The 27800-nt window shown below is 43.7% G+C and overlaps 1 protein-coding gene across 1 annotated transcript; it reads left to right on the top strand.

The window, feature by feature from the left end:
* Positions 1-27800, top strand: LOC134456281 (dysbindin-like). Its single transcript, XM_063207658.1, has 4 exons — positions 1-72; positions 24710-24859; positions 25433-25576; positions 27434-27800. The coding sequence occupies exons 1-4, from the start codon at positions 21-23 to the stop codon at positions 27754-27756; spliced, it is 669 nt and encodes a 222-aa protein (XP_063063728.1). The 5' UTR covers positions 1-20; the 3' UTR covers positions 27757-27800.

Genomic DNA, 27800 nt, shown 5'->3' with positions numbered 1-27800 from the left:
TAGCAGGTGCCATTATCAACATGTCAGCTCTATCAGGATCTGGGGCGCCGACGCACAGCAAACGCCTGTCATGTGAGTACCTTCAACATTCCATTTTAGCTTCTCGTCCAATGAAAACACTATAGAGGCTTTCACATTATACACGGGCTAGCTGCATGAAAGACATCGCTTAGCCGACACCTGAACAGTCTTGACACTTTTCAACACAGTCAGTCAGAAGGGCAGTCAGGAGGTTCTTGTGATCTGTTGCAAAGTGCTGAACATGCCAGTAGTCTTGGAGGATAACTATTTGCCAGTGTGGCCGTGTTTCTGTTTCATTGATGCACCAGCTGTTTCAGGTTGACAGCTTGTTGTTAGTGAAGTGGAAGTGGAAGTTGAATAAAATGGGTACATTTATTTCAAAACAAGCAAGGATCCAACCGATGAGATGCCAGATGTTATCTTTCAAAATTAGCTTCTGTGTGGTCAGACCCGTAATTAGTTCTCATTAACACCAACGGGTGTAACACTAATTGTCTTGCACGTCTGTTGTGTTTTGTTCGCTAGCATCTCCTTAATAATGTTTAAATATCATCTTAAAAAAGTAAAATTTTTGTCTAGACCAACACAAAGTAAAGTGCAGCATTTGTCGCATTGAAAGTAGCACACTTCTCTTCCCTTTAATTAAGAAGATGACAAACGTGGCTATTAGTGCAAAACCCACTTCAGACTCCTAGGCCTGTCACAACCAGGCAAGCAAATTAGGCCATTCCCAGGGCCCCCCATCTGAAAAGTGCCCCCCATGGCAATGACTGGTTAAATATTTGTATTCAAATGACACTAAATGACCACTTGGTGAATGTGGCAATTCCTCCCTACTTTCGATATCCAAAAAGTACAACGACAATGCTATTGGAATCTCTCTTGAAGGGGGCCCTTCCCCTTCTTCTCTGGAAAGAAGAAAAGGGCCCCAAGTCCCTATTTAACTAGGGCCCCCCCAAACACCTTGAAATGGCTCTGCAGTCTCCTGAGTATGTTTGATTTCCAGCCTGCTACAACAGCACTTGACTTGGTGCCAATGCTGACCCAGACTCAGTGAGTTATAGCCAGTCGGGGTTATTACAGATTAACCCTTTCACGATCTGTGTTTGGTCATTGGTTTTATTGGGTTTCCCATCGGTTTCCATTGCTTTTAATACCATTAGTAGGCTTCTGAATGACCTGCAGCATTGGAGGGTCAGCTCAATGGCTGCTGCATGTCACCAGTTAGCTAATTGTCACTAACTAGCTAGCTTATAGATCTGGCTTTGCATTCATTTCCGTGAGAGCTCATTGTGTTGGGGTTAGCTCAGCAATATGGTGCTGACTGTGGAATAAGGATGCCAGTTGCATTCAAAAGTCTTTTTACAGTTCTCGACTTTAGAATAGAATATTCACACAGATTTGCTTCTAAAATACTAGGTCTGGGTGCACCTTTTTTACTTTTTAAAATATGGTGCAAACATTTGACTATCATTTTGTCAATTTTATCAGAATCAGTGGTGTTGATGGTTGTGTTTTGCTACGTGTGCACATGGGGGAAACCACATGGTCTATGAATGGATGCAGCACTTGCTTCCTTATGTAAGGAAATAATCTGCTCACATGCCCTACATGTGGAGAGAGAGAGAGAGAGAGAGAGAGAGAGAGAGAGAGAGAGAGAGAGAGAGAGAGAGAGAGAGAGAGAGAGAGAGAGAGAGAGAGAGAGAGAGAGATGAGGGGAGAGAGAGAGAAGAGTGGGAGAGTGACAGTGAAAGAGACAGGAGGTGTGTGTGTGTGTGTGTTTGTGCATGCATGAGTGCGTGTGTTTGTGTGTGTCCTTCTGACTGAGTGTCTGAGTTGGGCAGGTGGGGGGTTGGGACTTAAATATAGGTCGAAGATGTTGACACACAGCAAAGACAGTTATATATTTTCGCAATACAAGTAGAGCGCTAGTCAGTCGAGCTGGGAGCAGCAGGGAGGGCTAGTGAGATTGACACAGCCAAAACATAGTTAGCTCTGCTCTGTTACGCTCTCTTTAACAGGGATAAAATATTATCCAGAGAAAAGAGGGAAATCATTGTACAACCACAGACCTTTAAAGTGAATCTCGGGAAACAGTGGCAGAACCCATTGTTCACTAAAATAGATAATCTCGCAGCAAATCTAAATTCACCAGCGTGCAAAGCGAATACATTTTTGACTGCACATCTGCGGCAGCAGAAGCTGTGCATAGAGAATTCATTCCTTTCACTGACAAAATATCAGTCTGAACAATCGTATCTCGGGCCATTCGTGAAGTCTTTACGAGAAAAACAGAAAAAAAATCAACGTTAAGCCTCGTGGTGCCGTTACGAATAGCCTCGTTTCTCATGGTTGGGTGACGAAAGGGGGAATTGACAATTGGTGTAGTTTGGTTCTGGGGGGAAGAATAATGTGGACGGACGTCAACAATCAAGCGTGAGTGAAGGCTAACTGGAAACGACAGTAATCAAACATTTCAAACAAGTGATTTAGGGTTAAGTTTAGGGTTAAGGTTAAGGTTAGGGTTAGGGTTAGGGTTAGGGACAATGTTGGAGGAAGGGAGAGATGGCATGAAGCTGACACAACGACAGCGCTTCCCTCCCGGAATGCACGCTGCTCGGGTGGTCTCTCTCTCTCACTCGCTCTTTCTCGTCCTCTCTCTCACCCACTTTCGACGACAGTACGTGTTGCCCAACCACGAAAAACGAGGCTATATCGTAGCGGCACCACAAAGCATGCAGTTGATTTTCCGCGAGACTGGGATCTTCTGAAGGCCACACGCTTCCATGCCACCACTATGCCGTACGCCCTCTCTATGCAACTCTGGGGTGCATTTCTTGAAACCATAGTTGCTAACTACATCAGCTACTTTATTGTTTGCAATGCAATTTCCCATTGGCAACTACCGAAGTTGCTAGCTGGCTAACAACTACGCTTTCGAGAAACGCACCCCTGATCAACAATCCAATAATGACAAATAAACAGAAATGGCGGGCATGCGAAATTTGGTAGACTTCCAAAAATGCAAAATGCAATCTGTGTGAGTGTCTCGCATCTCCATAAACATACTGTTTCGCAGCAAGACAATCAGCAGTGAGTGAGTGTTTGTGTGCGTGTCCGTGTGAATGTGTGTGCATGTTTTGGGTTGCTGTTTCTTCATGTTGAGACAACGCCACAACACAGCACCCAGTGACAATACCTCAGTCACACAGTCAGCCAGCCAGCCAACCAGCCTCACAGTTATTTTCTGTCCTCTGTTTGTGGCCCGTGTTCACTGTAGCGAAACCTATGAGGACAACGTCAGAGGCAATTTAGTCAAACTCATAATTTGTGCAAGCTGCGTGGAGTCGTTTTTTTTCTTCTTCCTCTTGTTCTGGTTTTTTTGGTTTGTCTTTTTGGCTCAGGGTGGATATGGCTCAGTATGTTGCCGCCAACAGAGCTACGTGGGCGTAAGAAAAACAAGGGCTTAAGATATTACTTATGTAAGCAAAGATATTAAACCCTATCCATCAGCGGTGAGGTCATTGTGATTTGCTTAACAAAATACAAAAAAAAATCCACAGCCCTTTCCAAGTGTGGATTATTAGTGCAATAAGTTAAAACATGTAGCCATTATTTCTTTACGTCACCCTTATTTTACCACAGATACCAAATTTGAATATTGCTCTAAGAGCAGTCTTTCCTTGGAAAAGACAGTGTATTTTTTTATAGATAATAAATACAGTAATGTACCTGAGCATTGAGGGCGGCAAGTTACACAGTTCATATTTTTTTTTCCAGGTGGTAGTCATTACTGAAATGTCCGTAGATGGATATCGCCTATAGATGAAATTAGTGTACTGATCGCAATATCTGGCTGTGGTCTGGACTTCTAGACAAAGGTCTGTTATCCGGAATGGATGTGCCCTTGACTGGAGCGCAGCTAAAAGCTTTGGTGGGCTGATGGGGATGATGGTGATGATGGTGTGTGTGTGTGTGTGTGTGTGTGTGTGTGTGTGTGTGTGTGTGTGTGTGTGTGTGTGTGTGTGTGTGTGTGTGTGTGTGTGTGTGTGTGTGTGTGTGTGTGTGTTAGGGGTGGGGGGTGGGATGTGGAGGGTGCGCGGTGTTGGACGGTGAGTACAGGCTTTCACACTGTACTTTTAAATGGGAGGTGATCTCATTTACTGGGCTATGACCTCAGTCCCAGGAGAGAGATACAGAGGTAAATGGATGGAGAGAGAGAGAGAGAGAGAGAGAGAGAGAGAGAGAGAGAGAGAGAGAGAGAGAGAGAGAGAGAGAGAGAGAGAGGTGGATGAATGGAGAGAAAAACCGATAGAGAAAGAGTGCTTGGAAAAAAAGAGAAGGAGTGAGAGAGAGTGCACTTGAGGTAGACATGGAGAGAGAGACAGACAGATGGAAACCGATAGAGAGTAGAGAGAGACAGAGAGAGAGAGAGAGAGAGAGAGAGAGAGAGAGAGAGAGAGAGAGAGAGAGAGAGAGAGAGAGAGAGAGAGAGAGAGAGAGAGAGAGAAAAAAGAGAGAAGAAAGAAAGAGAGGAAAAGAGTGACAAAAAGGAGAGAGAGAAAGAGAGGTGAAGGGGTTCAGAGCAGGGGAAGTTTGAGTGGACAGGGGCAGCATAAAAGCCACAGTGCATGAAGCGCAGTAGTAAGATGCCCTGGACTGGTGTTTGGCCGTAGCCCCAGCTGTTAGAGTCAGATAAGGCTGAATTTGATCTGTAGACCGGCCGCTTGGAGGTAACCCCTCTTCCAGAACATATCCAGGGCTTTTTCTGAACGGGGAAATAGGGGCGCTCCACCCTCATACCTCCGTGGGTGCACCCTCATACTTTTATTTTTATATATATATATTTGAGCGCCCCTAATAAATTTCTCATTCATGGGGGGGAACACCCCCCTTCACCCCCTGTAACCTGCCATGATGCTCCCTCATGCCAAAAAATCCTAGAAAAAGTCCTGATATCAATATCTAATGTACGGAGAGCTTACGCGGCTCACCCTGACATGATAAACTGCCCGGATAAATGGGCCGTGACTTTGATGGAAGCAGGTGGATGATGCTGGCCTGGATACCTCCAGCTTAGCGGAAATCTATTGCAGAGAGTATCGCATACTCAGATGGGGGATGGGCAGGGAAGACAACAGGGGCGGACAACGGGATCAGTTGTCCCAGGCCCACTGAGAGAGGGGCCCAGAAATGGGTCCCCATTACATGACTGGGGGGCCTTTCAGATGATGATGTCCCGGGCCCGACCGAAGCTGTCTGCGGCCCTGGAGATGGGGGTGTGTATTCTAATAAATAAAGCAGCATCTACAAAAAAGGGCCCTTTTCATGGTATTTCTAAGGGGTTGTAATTTATTTTAAATACCCGCCAACATTTTTTTAATTTAGCATATTTTTATGGTGGTCCTAAGGCTTTATCACCTCCAGTGACATTACATGCTGATGCTGCAGTTTGCTGTTCAGCCTCCTGAACACTGAACATGTGTCCATCCCCCAATACTTACATACACCACTGAAGCTGGACATGCACAAACAGAATTGGATGTGAGGCAGAAGATTACGGTTTCTTTGTTAGTGTGCATACTACTACTAGTACTACTACTACTACAGTATTACTACTTCTAACAACAACAATAATAATAATCATAATATCAATAGAAAAGTAATAAAACAAAATGTTGTGAATACTTTTTGGTTCCTTTGTTATTGTACTTGTACAGCATCAATAGGATGTTACATGCTGTTACCTTGTTAAACTACACTATACCTAATTCATATAAAAGGGACCATAAGACAACATGTAATCCATATTTTAATATGCAGTAGAGAAGAAAATACACTTAAAAGCTGCAAAACATGTAGGTACTGACCGCATACTGTAGGCCATTGGTCTCCAATTATTTTCCCCCAAGGGTCAAATTATGTTGTGCAAATGAGGCTGAGGGCCAAACAAGTTTCCTGACTGTATTGCCACAGACAGCACTTGTATATGTTTTCATTTGTTCCAACCTCATTGCGGGCCAATTATTTGCCATACCTGGGCCGGATCTGGCCCGCGTGCCATCATATGGAGACCACTGCTGTAGGCTATAAACATCCACAAGTAAATGCTCTATCATCCGACACCATTCGGTGACTTTTAGGATTTTGCACGAACAGAGGGTCAGAGGGTGATGGCACTGCGGTAAGGAGAGTGAAAGAAAACAGGAGAGGACAAACGTTTTAAGTACTTGCGAGTGGATGTGTTTGTATCATGGCCCTTGATCACTTGGGGTTGTCCCATGCAGCGTTTGATTGGATCTCTCTTTTTTTACCCCCATCTTGAATCCAATCTAGCAATGCATCGTAGGCTATTCGCACTGCATGGTAGCGAATGGACAATAAATTTCACTCAGTGGCTGCAATTCCTCAGCAGCCCATTACTCCATTACGGCCCGACACTGCAGTCATCTGTCACCACTTTGGAAAATGCTGTTTTTTTCTCCATATGGTGGATTACTATACTCCTTTCTCCTGCATTGCTTTATAGGCACCAGAGTGTAGGTGAAATATCACTTGGGAATAATGAATCCTCACACAAGTTCTTTTCAACTGCCGAAAATAAAATTAATTTGGGAAATCACAAGAGAGGTGATACAAAAACAGCAAACTATTGGGTTTCAGCGTGCATGGCGAACACATCCACACATACTACATACCTAACCTTGCCCTTCTCCTTCCATCAGCTCTTTGAAGGTGCTATGACACATACACATACACATACACACACACATACACATACACATACACACACACACACACACACACACACAAATACACATACACATACACATTCACATACACATACACATACACTCAGGGAAGCCGACAGGGGGGACAAAGAGGTCACTAGAAGAGCCGCATACTAACTTGCATGCCAGCTGTACAGCTTCAACACCAAAGTCCTTAGGTGTTTGTTTGGCAGATGGCGACTGAGCAGACAGCCAGTTTGCACACCTAAATGTGCAAGGCTGAGTGCAAATAGCCATGAGCAACGTGGAACTCCTTAAGACTTCATTAGCAGTCATCATTTGCAGTGGTGGTGATAAAGAATTGGGCTGGAGTCTCAGACCAACCAAACTGCTGCCCATGACACTGCACATAATATCATGGTAGTCTCATAATGCGCACTGTTCCGCCAGTGGAGCGCAATGCTATGTAAAAGACTTTGAAAGTGAAAGCCCACCTGGGAAACTCCAACTCCCATTGTCATTGTGACACAGCAGTTCAACCGGCAACCTTTGGGCTACAAGTCTGACACCCTAACCATGACTGCCATGCCCATGACTTTACTACAGTGCCATATTACTACTACACTACCATGACATTACACAGAGCATTTAGCAATGATAATACACTACTATGACTTGGTCATTACCATTCTGGTAACAGCAAAGTTAGAACAGGTGCCATAAAATTAGTCAGGTCGGCTTGCTTATTCACAGCATATTCCACTACTTTGTCCATCACATTAAGGCTTCAGGGTTTCACTTTCAGTTGCTTCATTGAATTTCACATTCAGATCAGACCATTCACTCAGATTACAAGTGCAAGACTATGAGAGCTTTCCCAGACTAAGCTCTGTCTACATGTTTAGTTTGGTACGTATGTCAGGCAGGCTATACTGTATGGCTGGTAAGCTCACCAGGACTGACAAATCCTGTTACTGTAAACAAAGCTAGAAGGCACTACACTTCACGGTTCTTATAATCTCTAGTTCAGGTTCTAGATTTGAATGAGCCATGATTCCACAAAGTTAAAATATTCAGCGTGGCTTGACATGTACAATACAATTTGGTGGAACATTGTACTGTGTGCGCCTGCATATAGATTTACCAAGACACATAGTATGTAGCTTTGCACAGTTTACATTACGCTACATTAAAAACATTTTTTTTACATTGGCATGCCGTATATCTTGTTCCTGGCCTCCAGACATCATAGACAGTCAGACTGTCAGAGGCACAATGATGCATATCTCCTCAGTCTGAGCTCTACGCTGCCTTGCAGAGTGTACCATAAATACATAAATACAGTACAGAGGTCTGGAAGACGTATGCACACCAAGGACAAAGCTGTCTGCTGGGCTGACAGTACATTTGACAGACACATTAGTCAATACAAATCAGTCCATCTCAGGGCTGTCCTTATGAAAGGGTGTTCAGAGAAGTCTGACACATTGGACCCTGAAACCAGCAACAGCCCAGAGAAGCCTTGAGGAAGCACATGATGTAATGAATGTACGTATGCATGCACGTGGTTTATTTAAACTCAACCAGTATTGCCTTGGCATTACAGTTTGAATGGCTGCTTTTATATTATAAAAAACAGTCAACAGTTATGAGTATTCACATTGTTTACATTATATTGGGTCTCCTTCATTGCAATGCCATTTTCATATCAGTGCATGTGGCACACATTAATGCCGTGATAGACTTCATTTTTTATTTACTCAGTCTGAACACAATTTAGTGCATGATGTACACCTTGGCATCCAACTTGCAATTAAGTACCGACAACATATGGATATCATTACACTGGCATGAGGCATGCATACATTATAAATACATATATACATTATAAACAAACTATTTACCTGCATGTATACTGCATTTAATTAAAAATTGATGACAATGCAATTATATTTCCAACACGATAATTGATAACCACAACTAAAAGCAAGCCTACTATATATAACTTTAATGTTTACCACTGTAGTAACAGAATATTGTGCCGGTACTTGAAGGCAGTATTCTTCAGCCACACAAGCCCAATCTGCAAACCATATTCATCCCATGCTTAAGGGACACAACATGCGTCAAAGGTTAAAAGCCTTACATGCTTTGCATGATGACATAATCTTTGAACAGTTTGTGTTTTACACACATGGATACACACACTCAAACACACCCACGCATGCACACACGCATGCACGCACGCATGCACGCACGCACACACACACACACACACACACACACACACACACACACACACACACACACACACACACACACACACACACACACACACACACACACACAACACACACACACACACACTTTTTTCTGCCTTAACTCGCTGTCCTGTCCAGTGCGTCTAAACCCCTGTGTCATGGTGGTCTTAAGGCAGCTTAGGTAGGCCGCTACAAAGTGACAGGGCTCAGTGCCCAGTTATGTAAGGAAGCTACCGGTATGTCTGAGAGTTCATTAAGTTGTTGCTGGTAGTCAGGGAAGCCAACAGGGGGGGACAGGACACAAATAGGTCAGTTGTCTAAAGCCCAGGGTGAAAAGGGCCCCAGAATTGGGTACTCATTACATTGTATGCATTGGGTGGGGGTTATCCGATAACTTTGTCATTGGGCCCAGCCTAAGCCCTGAGCGGGCCCTGCAGGTAGTGTTGTTTGGCGGTGTTGTAAGACTCATGTGTGCCCCCTGGTGGGTGGCCTGAGGGTGTTGTTGTTGTTGGTGGTGGTGGTGGTGGTGGGGGGGGGCACAAGATGCCATGCCCCATGGTGGCCTGAAGGTTAGAGGTCACTTAACAATAAGCCCATCAGATCGGCCCCTGTAATCCCCTTATGGGCTCTGAGCTACAACGTACTACGGTATCACTGCTGGCGTCTCGTACACAAGCACCACACCACTACCACCGAACGTCCGATGTGCACTTAAACCCTTTGACACTTGTGGGTATTAGGCCATGGCCTACTGTACGTACTAGGAAGGCCTCATATACGCAGTATTTAAAATGTGAAAATATATATATATACTGTATATAATAGTGATTTCACAATTGTATTTCACAACATATTGCATGACAATATATACTGTAGTATTATGTCATATAATAGATTATGTATTTGGTATATCACAATAAATTATATACTGTAAATGGAAGCTAAATGTATGAAATTGGCAACAATTGCAATCTTTTCATTTACTGTATAATATTGAAAAAGTATACAGGTAGGCCTATATCAAATATAATCATATATTTCTAACATATTCCAATATAGATTCCTGTGTATTATTCATGTACTATTGTTTCAGAAAAAAAGGCTTCCAGTTCCTGTGCCAGAAAACTAGAGACGTTAGATAGATCTTCAATCAACACCATCATTTTCCCACACGACTGTCACATGGCGTGAAAGCAATACTGTGCGTCAGTCAGGGTGCCAAGGCTGGTGTCAACAGGGTGTGTTCAGGTACAGCAGTGACACATTGCAGGGGAATCTGCTGAAGTCAAAGGAACAGCACTTCAGTTATTCTCAGGGAGCGTCATTGTCATCAATGATTTGTGCAATTATGATTTATGTATTCACTATGTAGGCAGGTAGGTAACGAGGGTGTGTGCATTCATTCTGAATGCAAGTGATCCGAAAATCAAATCAAATGTGAAAGGATTATTTCCTCACTGCCATACCTCTCCCAGTACAGTGTGTTAGTATTAAGTGCTTTAGTGTTGGTCAATGGAGAGCACAATCAGAGATGGAATCTGTGGTACGAAACCCGCAGTTGCTGTTTGTCCTCTTGGTTTGCTTGTCACGGTCGTAAATTATGAATTGTAGTCGTGTGACTGTCTAATCTGAATACTAGCCTTCAAGACCTGTCTACCTATTATTAGTCTTGCACAATGACTATACAGTATCATCATTGATAGTCTCTCTGATAGTCATTATAAAAGGAACCAAAGGAATTAATGAATGAATGAACAGGTACAACGAAACAACGAAATTAGTACAGTAAAGTGCAGATGCTCCTGGTCCTTTTAAAAAAAAACCTTAAAACTTTTTTTTTTTTTAAGTAAGACTTTAAAAAGTTATCTGTGCAAAATGTAGTGCAGATAGCTTTTGGATAAAAACTGTCTTTCAGTCTGTTAGTTCTTGTAAAAAGAGCCCTGTAATGTCTGCCTAATGGCAGCAGCTCAAACAGTTTAGGTCCAGAGTGGCAGGGGTCTCTGATGATTTGTTTTGCTTTCTTGAGACAGCGACAGGAGAAGGGGAGGGTAGGGGACAGCTGGTGATCTTCTGTGCTGTGCTGACCACCCTCTGAAGAGCTACACCTATCCACTGCTGTGCAGCTGGAATACCACACACATATACAAGCTGAGTCATGAACAAGGCATCAGTAAGGTCTCCCATAATACTGTTCAAACAGCATCTGGGGTTAAACAAGGGCTCCAAGAGTTCAAATGCGGACTCGGCTAGACATTCACATTCTTCTCTACAAACCTTTCAGTATGTGATGGAGTGACCATCACTAGGGTTGTGAGTGTGTTCTGACTAACATGCCAACGAGCCTGGCTCTTTGGTGTAGCGGTCAGATTCCCAGTTTACTATCCCAGAAGGTCCAGGGTCGAGTCCCGGCTGAGCAACTCTACTCCCCTTCGCTATAAATGGTGTAAGAAGTGGGATGGATACCGTGAGGCCATCGGAAGCGTACTCATTGTGTGTGAGCCGTAATTCCATGTGAGGGATCCCCAGGATTGCTGACCCTGGTGTCAAGGACCCCAGTGATGGGTGAAGCATTGATGGTGGGGCACACTGGATGGGAGAAGCATGATGGGCAGTTGCGTGAGGGACACCATGAGTGGGTGAAGCGCACAGGTGCGCTTCCCGAAGGAGAAGGCAGCGTGATGGAGTGACCATCACTAGGGTTGCGGGTGTGTTCTGACTAACTTGCCAACGAGCCTGGCTCTTTGGTGTAGCGGTCCGAGCCCCAGTTTACTACTATACCCCAGAAGTTCCGGGTTCGAGTCCCGGCTGCGCAAATCTACTCCCCTTCGCTACACAGTATAACAATAAGATATACTCATTAATCACACTGAAAACTATAATACAGGTATAAATAGTGGTTTTAGTGGATTCAGATTCAGTGGAATTCAGCGCATGGCTTGGCATGTTCGTAGGGTGGACAGTTAAGCCTGCTACGAAACTCAAGTGTTTCACAAAGTGAAGGGGATTATTGATGACTTGATACATGGTGCGGCACCGCTTTTATACCCTCCAGGAAACTGGCAGGCGGGTCCTCGCAGCTTTTTGATTACAAAGGTAACTTCGGTGGAAATCGACTGCTAGAGAACCTCTAATGACACTGTGGGCTTAAAGGCCGGAGGTGGAGTAAAGCAGTGCGGTGTGACAGGACAGATCCCATTGAGATCGCTTTCATTTATGCTACTTGGATGCTGTGTCAGGCAGATAGATGGTAGTGTTATTAATCTGTCCAGACTCTTTTTTTCATTGGTTTATATTTTAAAGTTTCATCCTGTAAACAGCACTTTCAGTTATTTTCCTGGGAAGAGTATTGTAGAGAAAGATAATTTATTTTTAAATATTTGGCCTTTGTTAAAGGATAACTTCAGCCAATTTCAACATGCAATTGTAATGCTCACACTACACTGGACTTGTCAGTACCTGAGGTTTTTTTTTCAGCCTATTCCAAGATCCTGGTCATTGTGATGGGGTCAGGTGTTTATTTACATTTCAAAAAACATCTTCATTTATTCCCAACAACATCCAAAAGGTTATGGAACATCAGCAGACAACTAGCAAACAGTGATACATTTTGGCAAAATATTTGGAGAAGGCCTATGTTAAGAAAGTTTTTAATGTTAACAAAATCTGCCCCCATTAGAATAGCTCAGATCTCAGAAAAGGCTGAGCCGAAAAATGCAGCATCACCGGGTACTGACAAGTCAAGGGTAGCGTGAGCAATACAGCAGCATATTGAAATTGGCAGAAGTGCTCCTTTAAGCTTCCAAGTACTGTTTTTTTGTTGTTCTTGTGTCTTGACTTGACTCTCTTGACCTAAAGTGGACTTCACAAGGTAGTTAGGTTGCATGGACCATTTAGTTGCATGGGCCATTTAGTACAAACATAACAGATGAGGTGGGAATTGGGGTCAATATAATCTATCCTGTATATGGGGAGTGGCATTCTTGTTTCCTGAAAACTGCATATTCATTATACATTGTGCGTTTACACATCCATTTTGCCCTGATTATGACAGTGAAGCAAGCTAAAGGTTGCAAATTTGGAAAGATTAAGTGGACGATAACGTTTCAGTATTTGTTTGCATGTTTATGATTATTACAACTGTTCTGCATGTGCAATGTGCATGTTAGAACAAAGTTTACTGTAAGCACTAATATTGTCACCACTCACGCACAGACAACTCCTGAGGGAAAAAACCGAACAACTTTTTTGTATGTCCCTTAGCATAATGTGCTAAGGTGGCACTCTAGTCACACCCATACACACCCATAATTAACTTCGGGATTTACGGCAAACCCTTTTGAACCATGTGCCAGATGCCTCCACCTTCGCTTCAGGTGTTAGCAGAAGTAGCAGGACTTTGAATATCCTCAACACGCTGAATTAGTAACACAGAAACAGGCACTATATGTGTAAGTAAAGTACTGTGAATGAGTATACCCCAAGTAAAATGTTTACACTTTATTTCATGCCCCAGGTGCTTCCACGCTTACTTCAGGTCTTAACAGAAATAGCAGACCTTTTTATTTCCTCTGAACAGGGTCCATAAGTATAAGTTAAAAGTAAGTATGCAGTAAATTTAAGTAAAATATTAACACTTTATTGCAAGGCTTGTGAACAAGGCCACAACTACATAACTAAGATGTGCCACCTGCCACGATAAGTAGCCCACACAGTATACTCTAAATGGCTGGGATTGCCTGCTGTCATAAATTTCCATTTGGCAAATTGTTCTGCTTCATAGTTAATCTGACGTAGCGAAGGGGAGTAGAGTTGCCCAGGTGGGACTTGAACCCAGACCTTCAGGGGTAGTAAACTGGGGCTCTGACCGCTACACCAAAGAGTCAAGCTCTTTGGCATGTTAGTTAGAACACACCCACAACCCTAGTGATGGTCACTCCATCACACTGCCTTCCCCTTCGGGAAGCGCACCCGTGCGCTTCACACACTCATGGTGTCCCTCACGCAACTGTCCATCATGCTTCTCCCATCCAGTGTGCCCCGTCATCAATGCTTCACCCATCACCGGGGTCCCTCACACCGGGGTCACCAATCCTGGGGGTCCCTCACATGGGATTACGGCTGACACACAATGGGTACGCTTCCGATGGCCTCACGGTACCATCCCACTTCTGACACCATTTGTAGCGAAGGGGAGTAGAGTTGCCCAGGTGGGACTTGAACCCAGACCTTCTGGAGTAGTAAACTGGGGCTCTGACCGCTACACCAAAGAGCCAGGCTCGTTGGTATGTTAGTCAGAACACACCCACAACCCTAGTGATGGTCACTCCATCACACTGACGTATTGCTAAATTGTGATGGATGTCTCCAATAATATCTTCACACAACATACATGTTTACTCTTTGTCACAACAACTTGACATTATACCATGACAAAAGAGTGTACGCAGTAAATCTCCTTGCAAAGACAACTTGACATTAACCTACCAAGAGCTGTACTGTGTGCAGGGAAGCCAACAAGGGGGGACAAGGGAGTCAGTTGTCCCGGGCCCAGGGAGATCGGGGGCCCATAATTGCACCCTCAATACATTGAATGTATTGGGTGGGGGGCCCTTTCAGATTACTTTGTCCTGGGCCCAGCCAAAGCTGTCAGCGGCCCTGACTGTATGTACTGCATTTGACTGCATGGTTCCTAGGTTAACAGGAATGTCACGGTGGCTGGTATATTAGTAAGTACACCATATTGTCAGAATTCTGCAAATATGTAACATTAATCCCTTGGATAACATTAAGGAGGAAACGGATTTGAACACAATCCAAACAAAAGAGGGAGAGAATGAGAGAGAGAGAGAGAGAGAGAGAGAGAGAGAGAGAGAGAGAGAGAGAGAGAGAGAGAGAGAGAGAGAGAGAGAGAGAGAGAGAGAGAGAATGAAAGAGGATCTGCAAGAGGCTGAGTGAGCGAGATCCTTTGAGCGCCTGTCAAAAGCGATTGTGACAAGTGGCTTCTAATGGTCTGTAACAGCATAACATTAGTGTGATTGTGTAACAGCATGCAGAGAGCTGCAGAGCAGAGAGCAGAGAGCAGAGAGAAGAGCAGAGAGGGCGGTCTGTGGTGGTTGAGTTGCATAAGATGGCATACGAGCTGGGTACAGAGATGGCTCCAGGATGGACTGGCCAGCAGTGCACTGGCATTCCTGCCCTCCTCCCAGTCCCTCTCCTCCTCAACCCCCCTCCTCTTCATCCTCCTCTTTTTCTTCTTTACTCTGCTTCAACATTTCCCCCTCCCCCTCATCCTTACCAAACGTCCTTCTTTACTCCTTATTTTCCTCCCCTCCACTCCACTCTCTCTCACTCCTCCTCCTCTCTTGCTCTTCCTCCCTGTCATCCACCACTCCTCTCCTCTCTACTCCTCTTCCTCCTTTTCTTGATCTTTCTTCTCCTCCTCCTCTTTCTGCTTCAACTGTGCTACCACCATTACGACTATACAGGCTTCATGCATATCAGAATTATATAATATATGTAATAAGAACGTATTGTTAAAGGCTATCATGTTTAATTTCTGACGTCAACATTTACATACTTGAGCTGTTCTAAACTACAATACATTTAACAATATGCAAACATTTGACTGAGATTAATTAAGCATCAGAAGTGAGCTATCAAAAATGGTCAATCAGTCTCTATAGGGCAGGCCATGCCATTAGATATAGGTATTAGGTATAAGATGACCAATCCTTAAAGGAACAGTCCACCTCAACCAGGAAATTGCTCATATGTAGGGAAGCCCTGACAAAATGGCTATTAAATTGCATGCCCACCCACGGGGACCCCGGTTCGAGTCCGGCCAGGGTCATTACCCGATCCTCCCCTGTCTCTGTCCCATTCGCTTCCTGTCACCATCTTCGACTGTCCTGTCAAATGAAGGCAATTCAGTCCAGTGATCACTTGTGGCTTGATGCTAAAGCTTTCTATCCACTTCCTGGCAGAGATGTGGACTTGTGACTTGTGACTTGGACTGACTTGTGACTTGAGTCACAAATTACTCGACTTGAGACTTGACTTGCCAATATTAGGAATNACTTGTGACTTGCTTCGAATTGTATGCTATTGACTCAAGACTTGACTCGACTTGACCGTTTTAGCTTGCAATGACTTGCAATAGCGTCCCAAGTCAATGAATAGGCCCTATATCATTTTTTTGCATTTGTGTGTGGGAAAAAAATCATGAAAGAAAGAAAAACTAAACAATTTGCCCTTAAACAGTACCAGTAGACCTACTATTTTTGTTTAGAACCCCTTACGAAAATCATTCATGGTTTTATTGTAGTAACCATGGTCTCTCTAAGTACTCTGAACCATCCATAGTATCACTATGGCTACTCCATGTTTTTTTGTAACCATGAAAAATGTGGCTCCTGACTAACCATGGATCATGGTTATTCATGGTTTTCATGTTTTATTCAGCATGGTTTCTGTCTATGGTTTAACCATCATGCTCAAAAAACAATGGTTAATTGTGGGTTTCATGGTCTCCCAAAAAAACATGAAAACGTGTTTGCAGTCGTGGTGTAATGGTTAGAGAGTTGGACTGTAGATCACAGAGTTGCAGGTTCAAATCCCTCCCTTAGCCCTCACTGCACCTCCATCCATGACTGAAGTGCCTTTGAGCAAGGCACCTAACCCCACATTGCTCCAGGGACTGTCACCAATATATGCGTTGGATAAAAAAAGCGGCAGCTAAGTGTAATTTAATGAATAATGTTTAGTTTTCAGAGTAAAACCATCGTTCATTTTATAGTTAAACCAAGTCAAACCAAAAACCATGCCGAACCATGCAATCATGATATACCATGGTCGATTTTCATAAAGGACATGACTGGCGAAGGGGGACATGCAAAGCAGTGTGGAGAGGTAATGAATTTATGACCAAAAATAATTGTCAATATTGCACATAGAATACAAAGTGACTTGTTAAATATAAGACTTGGACTTGGAAAAAATACGACTTGGACTNGACTTGGCTTTGGCACGACTTGGACTTGGACTTGACTTAGTCAAATGTGTCGTAACTTGTGACTTGACTCGGACTTGATTGGAAGGACTTGAGACTTACTTGCGACTTGCAAATTAGTGACTTGGTCCCATCTCTGCTTCCTGGTTATGCTAAGCTCTGCTAATAATTGTAATACTAATAAATGTAAGTAATGATTAAACTGAGAAGAAAAGTACACACACATTCATGTTTAATACTTGGAAATACTGCAAATGTGTGAAAAAAAAAGATGGACTGTTCCTTTAAGTGGAAGGGCATGGGGATGAAATATACAGAATACCACAACAGATGGAGCAGAGCCAGCTTGAACCGTGTATGCAAATTATGAATGAAACCAGTCCAAAGTGAAGCAACATGTAGAGATTATTGTCTAGACAGAACATACTCTCAGCCGATGATAAATCAAGGTTTTAATTAAACTATCCTTGGCAAAGTTGTGTTATGAAAAGCACATTGTGTGTTGTGTTATGTGCAGCCTCCTATCAGCTTCTCTGGAACAAATAATTTCAGTGATTCATGGAGTCAGTGGTTAAAAGAGCTTGTTTCAAAAACAGATCTGGTGACAGTGTCTACATCCAAAACTCACACCTACTTTGTAAGGGAAACAACATACAGTATGTTGCCATTTGCCAATAAATACAGTCAGTGAGAGAGAATTGATTGCGTTTTCATGGAACGGAGACAACAAAGTCCTTATCTATAACCTCGTCATCTTAGTTGCACCATTGCTTATGTACGTGTAACTGAGGAATGCCTGTGCAGTCCCCCCCTCGGGTCTCGAACTTGCCACTTCCTAGTCAACACATCGGTTTGGGCATGGGAGACACAGCACGATACCGCTGAACAAAAGGACCAGTCCGATAGCTCAGCGCTACCGATACTGCATAGGAGACACAGCACGATACCACTGAGCTAAAGGACCAGTCCGATAGCTCAGCGCTACTGTTTGAGAGTTTGGGAGGGAGGATTACGAACGTTCCACGCCACACTCTGCAAGTTGGCCTCCGTTACACTTACAGAAACCAAAATGGAGTGATGCTGTGATATTGGTGTGGAAGAACAGAGGGATGTTGTTGGAACGACGTCACAATGTCACATTGGTCTTCACTTGTTCATATCTAAAAACAGATAAAAGCTCCATCTTTAGTATGCTAATCTGCTGTGTAGCAAGAAAGGGGACAGGGGACAAGCCCAATCCGACCCGGGTTGTGTGGCCATGGGGAAGAGAGAGTGAGATTTTATATAACCTTTCTGAATCATCATCATACACCTCCCCCCAGCATGGAATATAGTAGGCCACTGCAGCCCCTGACCCATCACTGTCCTCGTCTCCCTCACTCTCTTATGTCAGCAGGGTGGCAAGACCCTATTCAAAGCCCCTGAGTGCCAGAATCATACAATGAGAGAGAGAGAGATAGAGAGAGAGAGAGAGAGAGAGAGAGAGAGAAAGAGAGAGAGAGAGAGAGAGAGAGAGAGAGAGAGAGAGAGAGAGAGAGAGAGAGAGAGGGAGAGAGATAGAATCAGAAACAGTAACAGAAACAGAGACAGAGACAGAGACAGAAGCACACACTAGGGGTCGACCGATACAGGTTTTTTAATGGCCGATGCGATACCGATTTTTTTTTTCATCACCCTTGGCCGATACCCGATTTCCAATACCCGATATTTGGGGCCGATATGGGTTTTAAAAAAAAAGGTTAAAAAAATACAAATATTCCAGGTCTCAAGTTAAAAATAAACATTTTTTAACATTATCAAATTGAGGATGAACTTGTAACATATAAAAACCCACTCTAACAAGTAATTTCTAACAATCAAGTATTATTTATTAAAAAATAAAGTGTCTTGGTGCTTTTAAAAAACCCAGAATGACATAAAATAATAAATATTGCGTATCGGCCAAAACCACACGCGTATCGGCCGATACCGATACACTTAAAAAATGCAAATATCGGCCCGATACCGATATAAATATCGGTCTATCCTTAACACACACACACACACACACACACACACACACATACACACACGCACGCACGCACACGCACACACACACACACACACACCGTCATACAACATGTGCAATACATTGTATGCGGTAGCCTATGCGCACATATGGTAGTCAAAAACCCAGTTCAGAAACTAAACACCATGCCGTGCCAGTTCCCCTCAAACACAGGGGACTTCACTTGAGTAAATGATGGTCTACCTGTTCTGAGTGCTCTTGGGTCTTTCTCACATGACGTCAGATACCTTCAAACACTGAATATTTCAATACATTTGAAGGAGGTGTTAGTTACATCCGGTGGCATAGACATAACAATGGCTGCGTTTACATGAGATATTTAATTCGGAATTAACTCCATTTAATTCTGAATAAAGATTAATTCCGCTTTGAAAACGTCATGTAAACACTTCTTAATTCAGAATTAAATAAAAGGTCAAAGGAAACTCAACGGAACTATTTAATTCTGAATTATTAATTAGGGATTAAAACCGTCATGTAAACGTAGCAATTGAGCTTGTCGTCAAGGTGAAAAAGGCTAATTAGGATCAGCTACTTGGAATACATTTGTCATAGAATGCTTTTGCACACCTCAAGTCTAACGGGTCCATTAAATGTAAGCAATGGTTTAAAGTAGACTAAAACCACTGTCTAATACACTTGTATTTTTGTCCACTACTTGGAACCATGGATTCAATTTGAGTCAGGGTTTTTACTTTCTTTTTTCCCCAAGATTTATTTTTTGTCTTTTTCGACTTTATTTGATAGGACAGTGTGAGAGGTGGACAGGAAGCGAATCGGGAGAGAGACGGGGAGGGGTCGACAAAGGACAAGAGAACGGAACCCGGGTCAACCGCATGGGAGGCGAGTGCCGTACCCGTTGGCCACGGCAGGGCCAGCGTTTTTACTTTCTAAACCCGAGAGTTTCACCTCTGGTGACCCACCCACAGGCTTCGCACCCTGCCATGCTGTGCCCTGCCCTGCACCGTCCTATTAACATAAGGGGATAATGTGACGGAATAAAGCAGTGAAAACCTGAAAAACAGGTTTGCTCGTCAAACAGGGATCTGGGCATGGTGCTTGTTGTTATGAGGATAGTGCCATTTCAAATGTAATGGTGGCAGTATATGGTTTGAGCACGAGTCATGTACTTTGTAAACTCTTTATTTATTCTGAATGTGGCCATATTGCAGGAATATTTTTGTAGCACCACCATCGTCCACACATGTAAATTAAGTATTCCAGTACCTGAATATTTTGTGCATGTAACTGTGCTCACTCAGAGAACTGTATTTAGCACTCTAGAAGCTCATACTCTGTGTGAATTGTGTGCTGAATTGACCCTGCAAAATAGCCTACCTAATGCAACACGTGCCATAATTATGCAATGGCATAGTATTACGATACACTTGGGACCCCCTCAAAAAACGAGATGTCTAATCTCAAGGGGTTATTCAATAGTAAAGAAATTGAAATTGAAAAAACTTCCTCATGCGGTACTGAGCTGCACTGGATGCGTTTAGTGAAAAGACTTATCCGCCACAAGTATTAGCTTCCACTATAAGCAGTGCAACTCGCTACACCAGACATAGCAGCGCAGTGAACATTCTAAAAGAAAAAACAATAACCCATTCTTCTCAAGGTATTTTTTTGACTTCATGTAACTAAACACATCCAGCTTTACAGTGCAGAAAAGGGATTAGATTGACGGAGGAAGAACACAGGCTGTTGAGCTGGGCTGGCCAAGTGCCTTGTCACTCAGGATGATGATTGACATGTACTTTTATGGCGGTCACTCTATCAGACAGGTCCCCTCCAGGGCTCCAGGTGGGACACAATGCAGTGCTTACTTGGTGACACTAAACACCTACACATGTGACAGGCAGACTAAACTCTGTAATTCATGTGTGTGTGTGTGTGTGTGTGTGTGTGTGTGTGTGTGTGTGTGTGTGTGTGTGTGTGTGTGTGTGTGTGTGTGTGTGTGTGTGTGTGTGTGTGTGTGTGTGTGTGTGTGTGTGTGTGTGTGTGTGTGTGTGTGTGTGTGACATACTGATCATGTGCTTCATTGTATGACAAAGTATGAAGTGTTGTAGTACGTGGTCAAACTTAGATGGCTGAGCCGTGCATTGAAGCAAAGCTTGATGTGCTACTGGAGACACTGAGAGTCATGAAACATAGTGTGCCATGCAGAGTACAAGAGAAGTCTTAATAGCGACTGTACCACTGCTGTATATTAGAATGGACAACAAGGTTCCATTCTGGTGATTTTCACACCACAGTATGGTAAGTATGCTCAGCAGCAAAGTGGTATTGTGCAAGAAGCAAATTTTTCTCAAGGCTGAAGTTTGACGGGTAATGATACGCTATTAGAAGACAGTGTCAAAGGTAATCATGGTGAAACACCCATGAATAATAGGCTTACAAATAGGGATGGAATGTATGTTCCTGGCGTAACGAGAGAATGCTAAGGAGTACAGGAAGTGGGTGTAGCACATGGTTGCAATCAGTAGCGAATGGGGCCAGGTCGCAACAGAGTTCAAGAGTCCTGAAAGTGGGGTAGAAATAGATATTGAACTGTGTTGTGAAGGGGTGACACTGATTTACTCCCCCGAGACAATCCCCCCTCTCTGACCACTACAAGAGCCAGGCTCGTGTGTGTGACAGTCAGGTAGACCCACAACTCAACAAACGGTAGCATCAGGAGTTTAACAGTCATGCATGTCCATTCACACACACGCAAACTAATGCAGGAACACACCAAAAAACATGCAGTGTGACTCAGTCTGAGAGCAATAGGCTGATACTGTATACTCACAGTTAGATTCATGTAGCCTAGTGTGAGTGCAAGTTCACACACGATAACTCATTGACTCAATGACAGACAGGTTGATGCATACATGTGGAGAGAGGAAGAGCCACACCCATTCACACACATGCATGCACGCAATAGTATAGCGCAGTTCCCCGTCAGCGAAATTGGATGCCTAACCCTCCCAACACAACACAAACTCGCTGACCTAACCACAGTGAAAGAAGCCACAGAAAAAGCCATTATAACTTTGTCAGAGTTGAGCTTAGGTCTGAAATGGACTTTCATAATAAGGTCTTCATAGCCATTTTTTCCTTTTAAATAGAACAAAAAAAAAGCATCATCACGGTTACACCAACAAGGAGTTTGACTGTCGTTGTGTTAAGCCAACTTTAAACGCTTTTTTTCTCAAATTCAACATTCACAAAGTTGCTGCCAGTTTGCCTTTGTAGTTCAGTTAGCTGGGTTTACCCATTTCAGCACTTTTTGGTTTTCAAAAAAAGCATTCCTTTTTTGCAGATTCCTTACATTTCTTTCATCTCTCCTATGAGCTGCCGTAGCCTGTCAGCGGGATTATGGCTCACCCCAGGGCTGGACTGGTCATCTGGCATACCGGGTATTTCCCCGGTGGGCCGACAGTCATCAGGAGCCGATGCTTCTGTCTTTTTGCTTGTTTCAAAAAAAAATTCCCATTGAGACCGGCCCACCATTTACATGGGACGGCCCATCGGTGCATCCTTAATATACAGTGGACAGTATAATTGTAGTATGGCATGGGTGAGAGGCGCTAGGCTATGCCAAAATGCCCGGGCTGGTTTGTGGTCCCAGTCCAGTATTGGCTCACCCCATATCGCTCTGCCAGCCTCCTTCTCAGTTTCTGACGCACTGGAGACTAACATGGTACATTAGTTAATTGAGGTGCACTGTGTGAAATTTTTAGCACTGTCTTTCCAGAATTCCTGCTGCTCATTCACAAATGCTACTTTTTCACAAATACTTACCACCACCATCGGTCTAAGTATTCATTATGAGTGGAAAATGGCACATTTCATAGTACAAAACTACTTTGGTCATACTAGTAAATATTAGTTTATTGTTTTGTAAATATTCTTGAAAAAAATCTAATTTGGCTGTAGGCAGCACAGCACATTTTCAACGAGCAGCATAGTAGCAACACCTACTCTGTACTACCTCTCATCCTACACAGTACACCTTTAAGAGAGTTGAATGCGACACTGTTGTTATTGGCTTGACTCTCTAAGTGTTGCTTTAACACTACAGAATGTATGCTGTACAGAGCTCCCATAATACGGGCCAATACTAGCCATCAGCTTCCAGTCCTCCTTTACACACACAGCATCCACAGCTTAGTGCCATTTACAATACACCCATCACACACACACACACACACACACACACACACACACACACACACACACACACACACACACACACACACACACACACACACACACACACACACACACACACACACACACACACACACACACACAGGGTAGCCTCCATCACTGCGGCTCTCCTGAGGATAGCGATATTGATTTCTTCCCATTATAGAGCTCAGCTACCTACCCATTGGATCTCATCTCAGCAGCACTGACAAGCACATTACATAAATCATCCCTCCACACCTCTCCTGTGCACATCACTAGTGCCACTGCAACCCATCATAACACAGAAGTGATGGGCTGGCCTCTGTCAGCTAGCGTGCCCTCTCTCTCTCTCTCTCTCTCTCTCTCTCTCTCTCTCTCTCTCTCTCTCTCTCTCTCTCTCTCTCTCTGTGTGTGTGTGTGTGTGTGTGTGTGTGTGTGTGTGTGTGTGTGTGTGTGTGTGTGTGTGTGTGTGTGTGTGTGTGTGTGTGTGTGTGAGCCTGCAGCCATGCATGTGAGTGAATGCTGAAGATGAATGGCAACACACTTTACTAGATACACCAGGGGGGTTGCATGTGTATTCTCTGGTAGGCCTACTGTCTGTGAATGTAGCTATGTATGAAATTAAATAAATGTTTTATGCTGTTAGGAGAAGGAAAGAATAAAAGCGGACAAGTTGTACTTGTTCATATCCACCCACATGCACACATACTTTTTCAGTGGTATAGTGGGGATTTTTAAAGTGGGGCTACGCGATTTTGTGAGGTCATCAATTAATTAGGCAACTTATCATGTCAACCCCCTTTTTGTATTCGAACACGGACAGCATTGTTCTTTATTAAATCTCACCTCAGGAGAAGTGGGTGGACTGCGTACTCCGCCGTACCACGCCCACTACACCCCTACTTAAAACATTTACAAAACTTACGACTGACAAAAGACTATAGTACAAATGACCTGGTTTTACCTGTCAAATTCAACCAAGCGATTGATTGATTAATTGATGTGGCACTGGACTGTAGTAACTAATGATGCCATGTTGCCCATCAGACTGTAAATAAAAAATGACACGTGTCTGAATGTTTCAGTTTAACCCATTGATGCCTAAAGCACCTGCAAAAATCGCCTGCTGAATGCCTAAGTCCTTGTTGGGAGAGTTGTCCTCAGCCTTTAAAAACCTAAATATCTCTGATGCACATGCCTGTAAAAATTAAATAAGTTGCATTTTAACCCTAAGACCCTCATCTAGCATTAGAATGTGTTCATTCAGCTGTGACATACCCACATATTTATTTTTAAAAAGCTGAAGTCTCAAGAGCCTGAATGCAGCATATATGTTGCTCCAGGCACCAAAGGTCAAACAACATATATGAGTCTGCAGGCTAAACTGGGTTAAGCATCAGTCCATTGACTTGCCTTTCATTGTGTATGTTGTACTGTGCAGCGGAGGCGGACCACGGTCAGAGGCTGGGGGACATGGACTCAGGCCAGCAGCTGAAGCTGAGGGAGAGGCAGCGCTTCTTTGAGGAGGTGCTGCAACACGACGTGGACGTTTACCTCTCCACCTCACACCTGCAGATCGACAACAAGAAACGTCAGTGTCTTTATAAGTGTCTTAATGTTTTTCAAGAGCACCAGTGGATGAGTTGCAAAGAGTTCACACAGTTATAGTACACACAAACAGTTTTGTATGCTTGCATAAATAATGTTTTGAAATTAACAGCAGTATTTATGACAAGCATTATTTAACCCATTTTAGCCTGAGCACTTTTTGGGAAAAAAGTGCTCTCTGCCTATTAAAACCTAAATATGTCAGCCTCCAAAGCACATAAAAACATGAAATAAGTTGCATTTAAAAGCTAGGGCACTCATTTTTTATTAGAATGTGTTCATTCATCTCTAACATACCCATTTTTTTAATAAGAAAAGCTCAAATCCCAAGACCCTAAATGCAGCGTATATACAGTATGTCTCTCCAGGCTAAAATGGGTTTAAAATATACGAATACATGAATGAATATACCGCACACTGATATTCTCATTAATTCATTTACTTGGATTACTCTCACCGCACATCACCAGCACCTGGACAGTGGTTGTGCACAGGGACGCTACTTTGGGTGAAAATATATATTTGACATGCTGCCATATGTTTTGATCCACTGCAGCGCCTATGGGCAGCATCTCGTCTATGGAGGTGAATGTGGACCTGCTGGAGCAGATGGACCTGATGGACATCTCCGATCACGAGGCCCTGGACGTCTTCCTCAACTCGGGCAGCGACACGGGCCCCCTCGCATCCCCTCTCCCAGGTATGGGATTATTGCATCGCATGTCTTGGGTTGGGATCGTAGAGTTGGGATCATATGGTTGCAGATTTTAATCCCACCCTAACTACGAGGCCCTGGTTGTACTCCTCAAGTCAGGCAGCGACACAGGCCCTCTGGCCTCCCCCCTCCTTCCCAGTGTACTGTATTATTAGTTCACCATACATGTAGAGAATGTTTGCATACCCCAGTATTTGAAGGGACCCATTGGTTATACAGTAACTAAGGTTATGGTTCAAATCAGTACACAAAAATCCTGCAACCGCTGGGTTTGAACAAATGAAACCTTGTGAGTAATAAATACATCACCACAAATTCATAGCTGAAGTGCCCATAAGCAAGAAATCTAACCTCACATTGTTCCAGAGATGCTAACCAAAACCCTGTACCTAAATTACTGTAAGTTACTTAGGGTGCAAATGTCTGCTAACTGTTAGTGAATGTAATTTAGGATGCAGATAGAGCAGTCATTCATATACATGGTGGCTGGCACGGTGGCACATTGGTGGCTTAGTTGGTAGATGAGCCTGTTCGGCAAACAAAAAGTTGCAGGTTCAAGCCCCACTCTGTCTGGTCCCCATCGATGTGTCCTTCAGCAAGATACTTAACCCTGAATTGCTCCTAGTGGCAGGGGCGGTACTATGTGGAAGCCAAGATGCATACATTTATCATTCTGAAATTTGCCCAGTATCTTAGCGTGCTCAAACTGCCTCACTGATTAAACTGTTGGTTGTTTAAGATTATTAAAATGTTGGGGCTGGACTGAGTCGATAGAGAGCTGCTCTCTACAACTGACCTTGCTTGAAATGTTGCTTTAATATGGAACTTTGCCCAGATACTGTAATATTATCATGCTATTACTATAATGCTACACTATTATTATCACAATTACTTTCCTGAAAGACATTTAGTAAATTACAGTAATTGTCATTATAAGTGACACACCGATCAGTAATGGTCTGTAACTGAGTATCCGAGCAAAAATAAACTTTAAAACAAAAGCATGGGTAAAGCTGCCGAGTATCAACATGCCTACAAATCTCATACATGCCCCTAGGCTCCGTATAGACGCCTGGGAATCTGCATAAGAGCTGAGTCATCTATTTTTTTAGCGTCAGGTACAGAACATTATTTCACACCTTCCTTTGTTTTTGGAAGATATTTTTCAGGCTTTTCTTGCCTCTATTGAGCAGCACAGTTTGAAGGGAGTCAGGAGAGACAGGTAAGGATCGGGACATGATCTGGGTCAGAATCAAATGCGGGTCCCCGGCGGCATAACAATGCGATGCTGTAGCCATTTGGGCCAACCGCCAAGGGCCACACCTTCCTTTCTAGTGTCCTCCAGTCTGGGTGCTGTCTCTTGGCAGCTCCTAGTGCTATTAAATATAATCTATCTCATATATTCCCATGCCTCAGATCCTTTTGAAGATTGGGTGTGTCCTCAATCCACCTTTTCACCTGTGCCACCTCAGGGGCTTTTGGTGAACTGCCGCCCTCACAGTATTGGGTATGGCGCTGTTACCACCCATGCTTGCGGGGTAGAATAGTTTGGTTGGGCAGCACTGCAATATAAGCATGTGGTATAATAATGGTGGTCTGGTATGATGCACTGAATAGCGACATGGATTTCATCTTCACAAAAAAAAAGTTCACAGAATTGTCAACGATTGTTAAAGGTAAATATACTGCAGTCGAAAAGGTGGTGTCGCACAGATGTCGCTCCCGGTGTTGCCCTCTTACCATGCACATAAATCATCTATTCATTTATAGCTAAATCATACACCAACGACCACTTAAATAACCGTCTTGCATGCATGTACTGGAAATCATTCTGTTTTCCAGACGTCTGTGATGAAGATGACGATGACGAAGATAACGATGATGATGATGATGAGGTGGTCTACAAGGACGGAGTGGGGCTCCAGGGGTCCATCCGGCGCCGCCCGGGCTCCAAAGGCCATGGCTCATCCGGATCCACGGGTTCCACCGATCCCGACAGTCAGGACACAACGAGCGAGGGCGGGCCAGAGACCCCCGTCATCCAATCGGATGAGGAGGAGGTGCAGGTCGACACGTTCCTCTTCTCCTCCACGTCATCGGTGAAGGAGGAGGACGAGGAAGACGATCACGAGGAGAACGACAATTTGGCAGCTCGCTCCTCGTAGCAGTGCATTGTGATAGGGTGTAGCCGGCATTGCGTTTAGGGTTA

This window comes from Engraulis encrasicolus, chromosome 10 (genome assembly GCF_034702125.1).
Source record: "Engraulis encrasicolus isolate BLACKSEA-1 chromosome 10, IST_EnEncr_1.0, whole genome shotgun sequence".
In the NCBI taxonomy this organism is placed as follows: Eukaryota; Metazoa; Chordata; class Actinopteri; order Clupeiformes; family Engraulidae; genus Engraulis; species Engraulis encrasicolus.
The sequence above is the reverse complement of the archived record's forward strand: the minus strand, read 5'-3'. Positions and strand labels throughout refer to the sequence as shown.

Coding starts and splice junctions, on each gene's coding strand:
- LOC134456281 (XM_063207658.1), top strand. CDS start 21: ATGTCAGCTCTATCAGGATCTGGGGCGCCGACGCACAGCAAACGCCTG. Junction 24,860..25,432: donor GCAGATCGACAACAAGAAAC/GTCAGTGTCTTT, acceptor GATCCACTGCAG/CGCCTATGGGCAGCATCTCG. Junction 25,577..27,433: donor CCTCGCATCCCCTCTCCCAG/GTATGGGATTAT, acceptor TCTGTTTTCCAG/ACGTCTGTGATGAAGATGAC.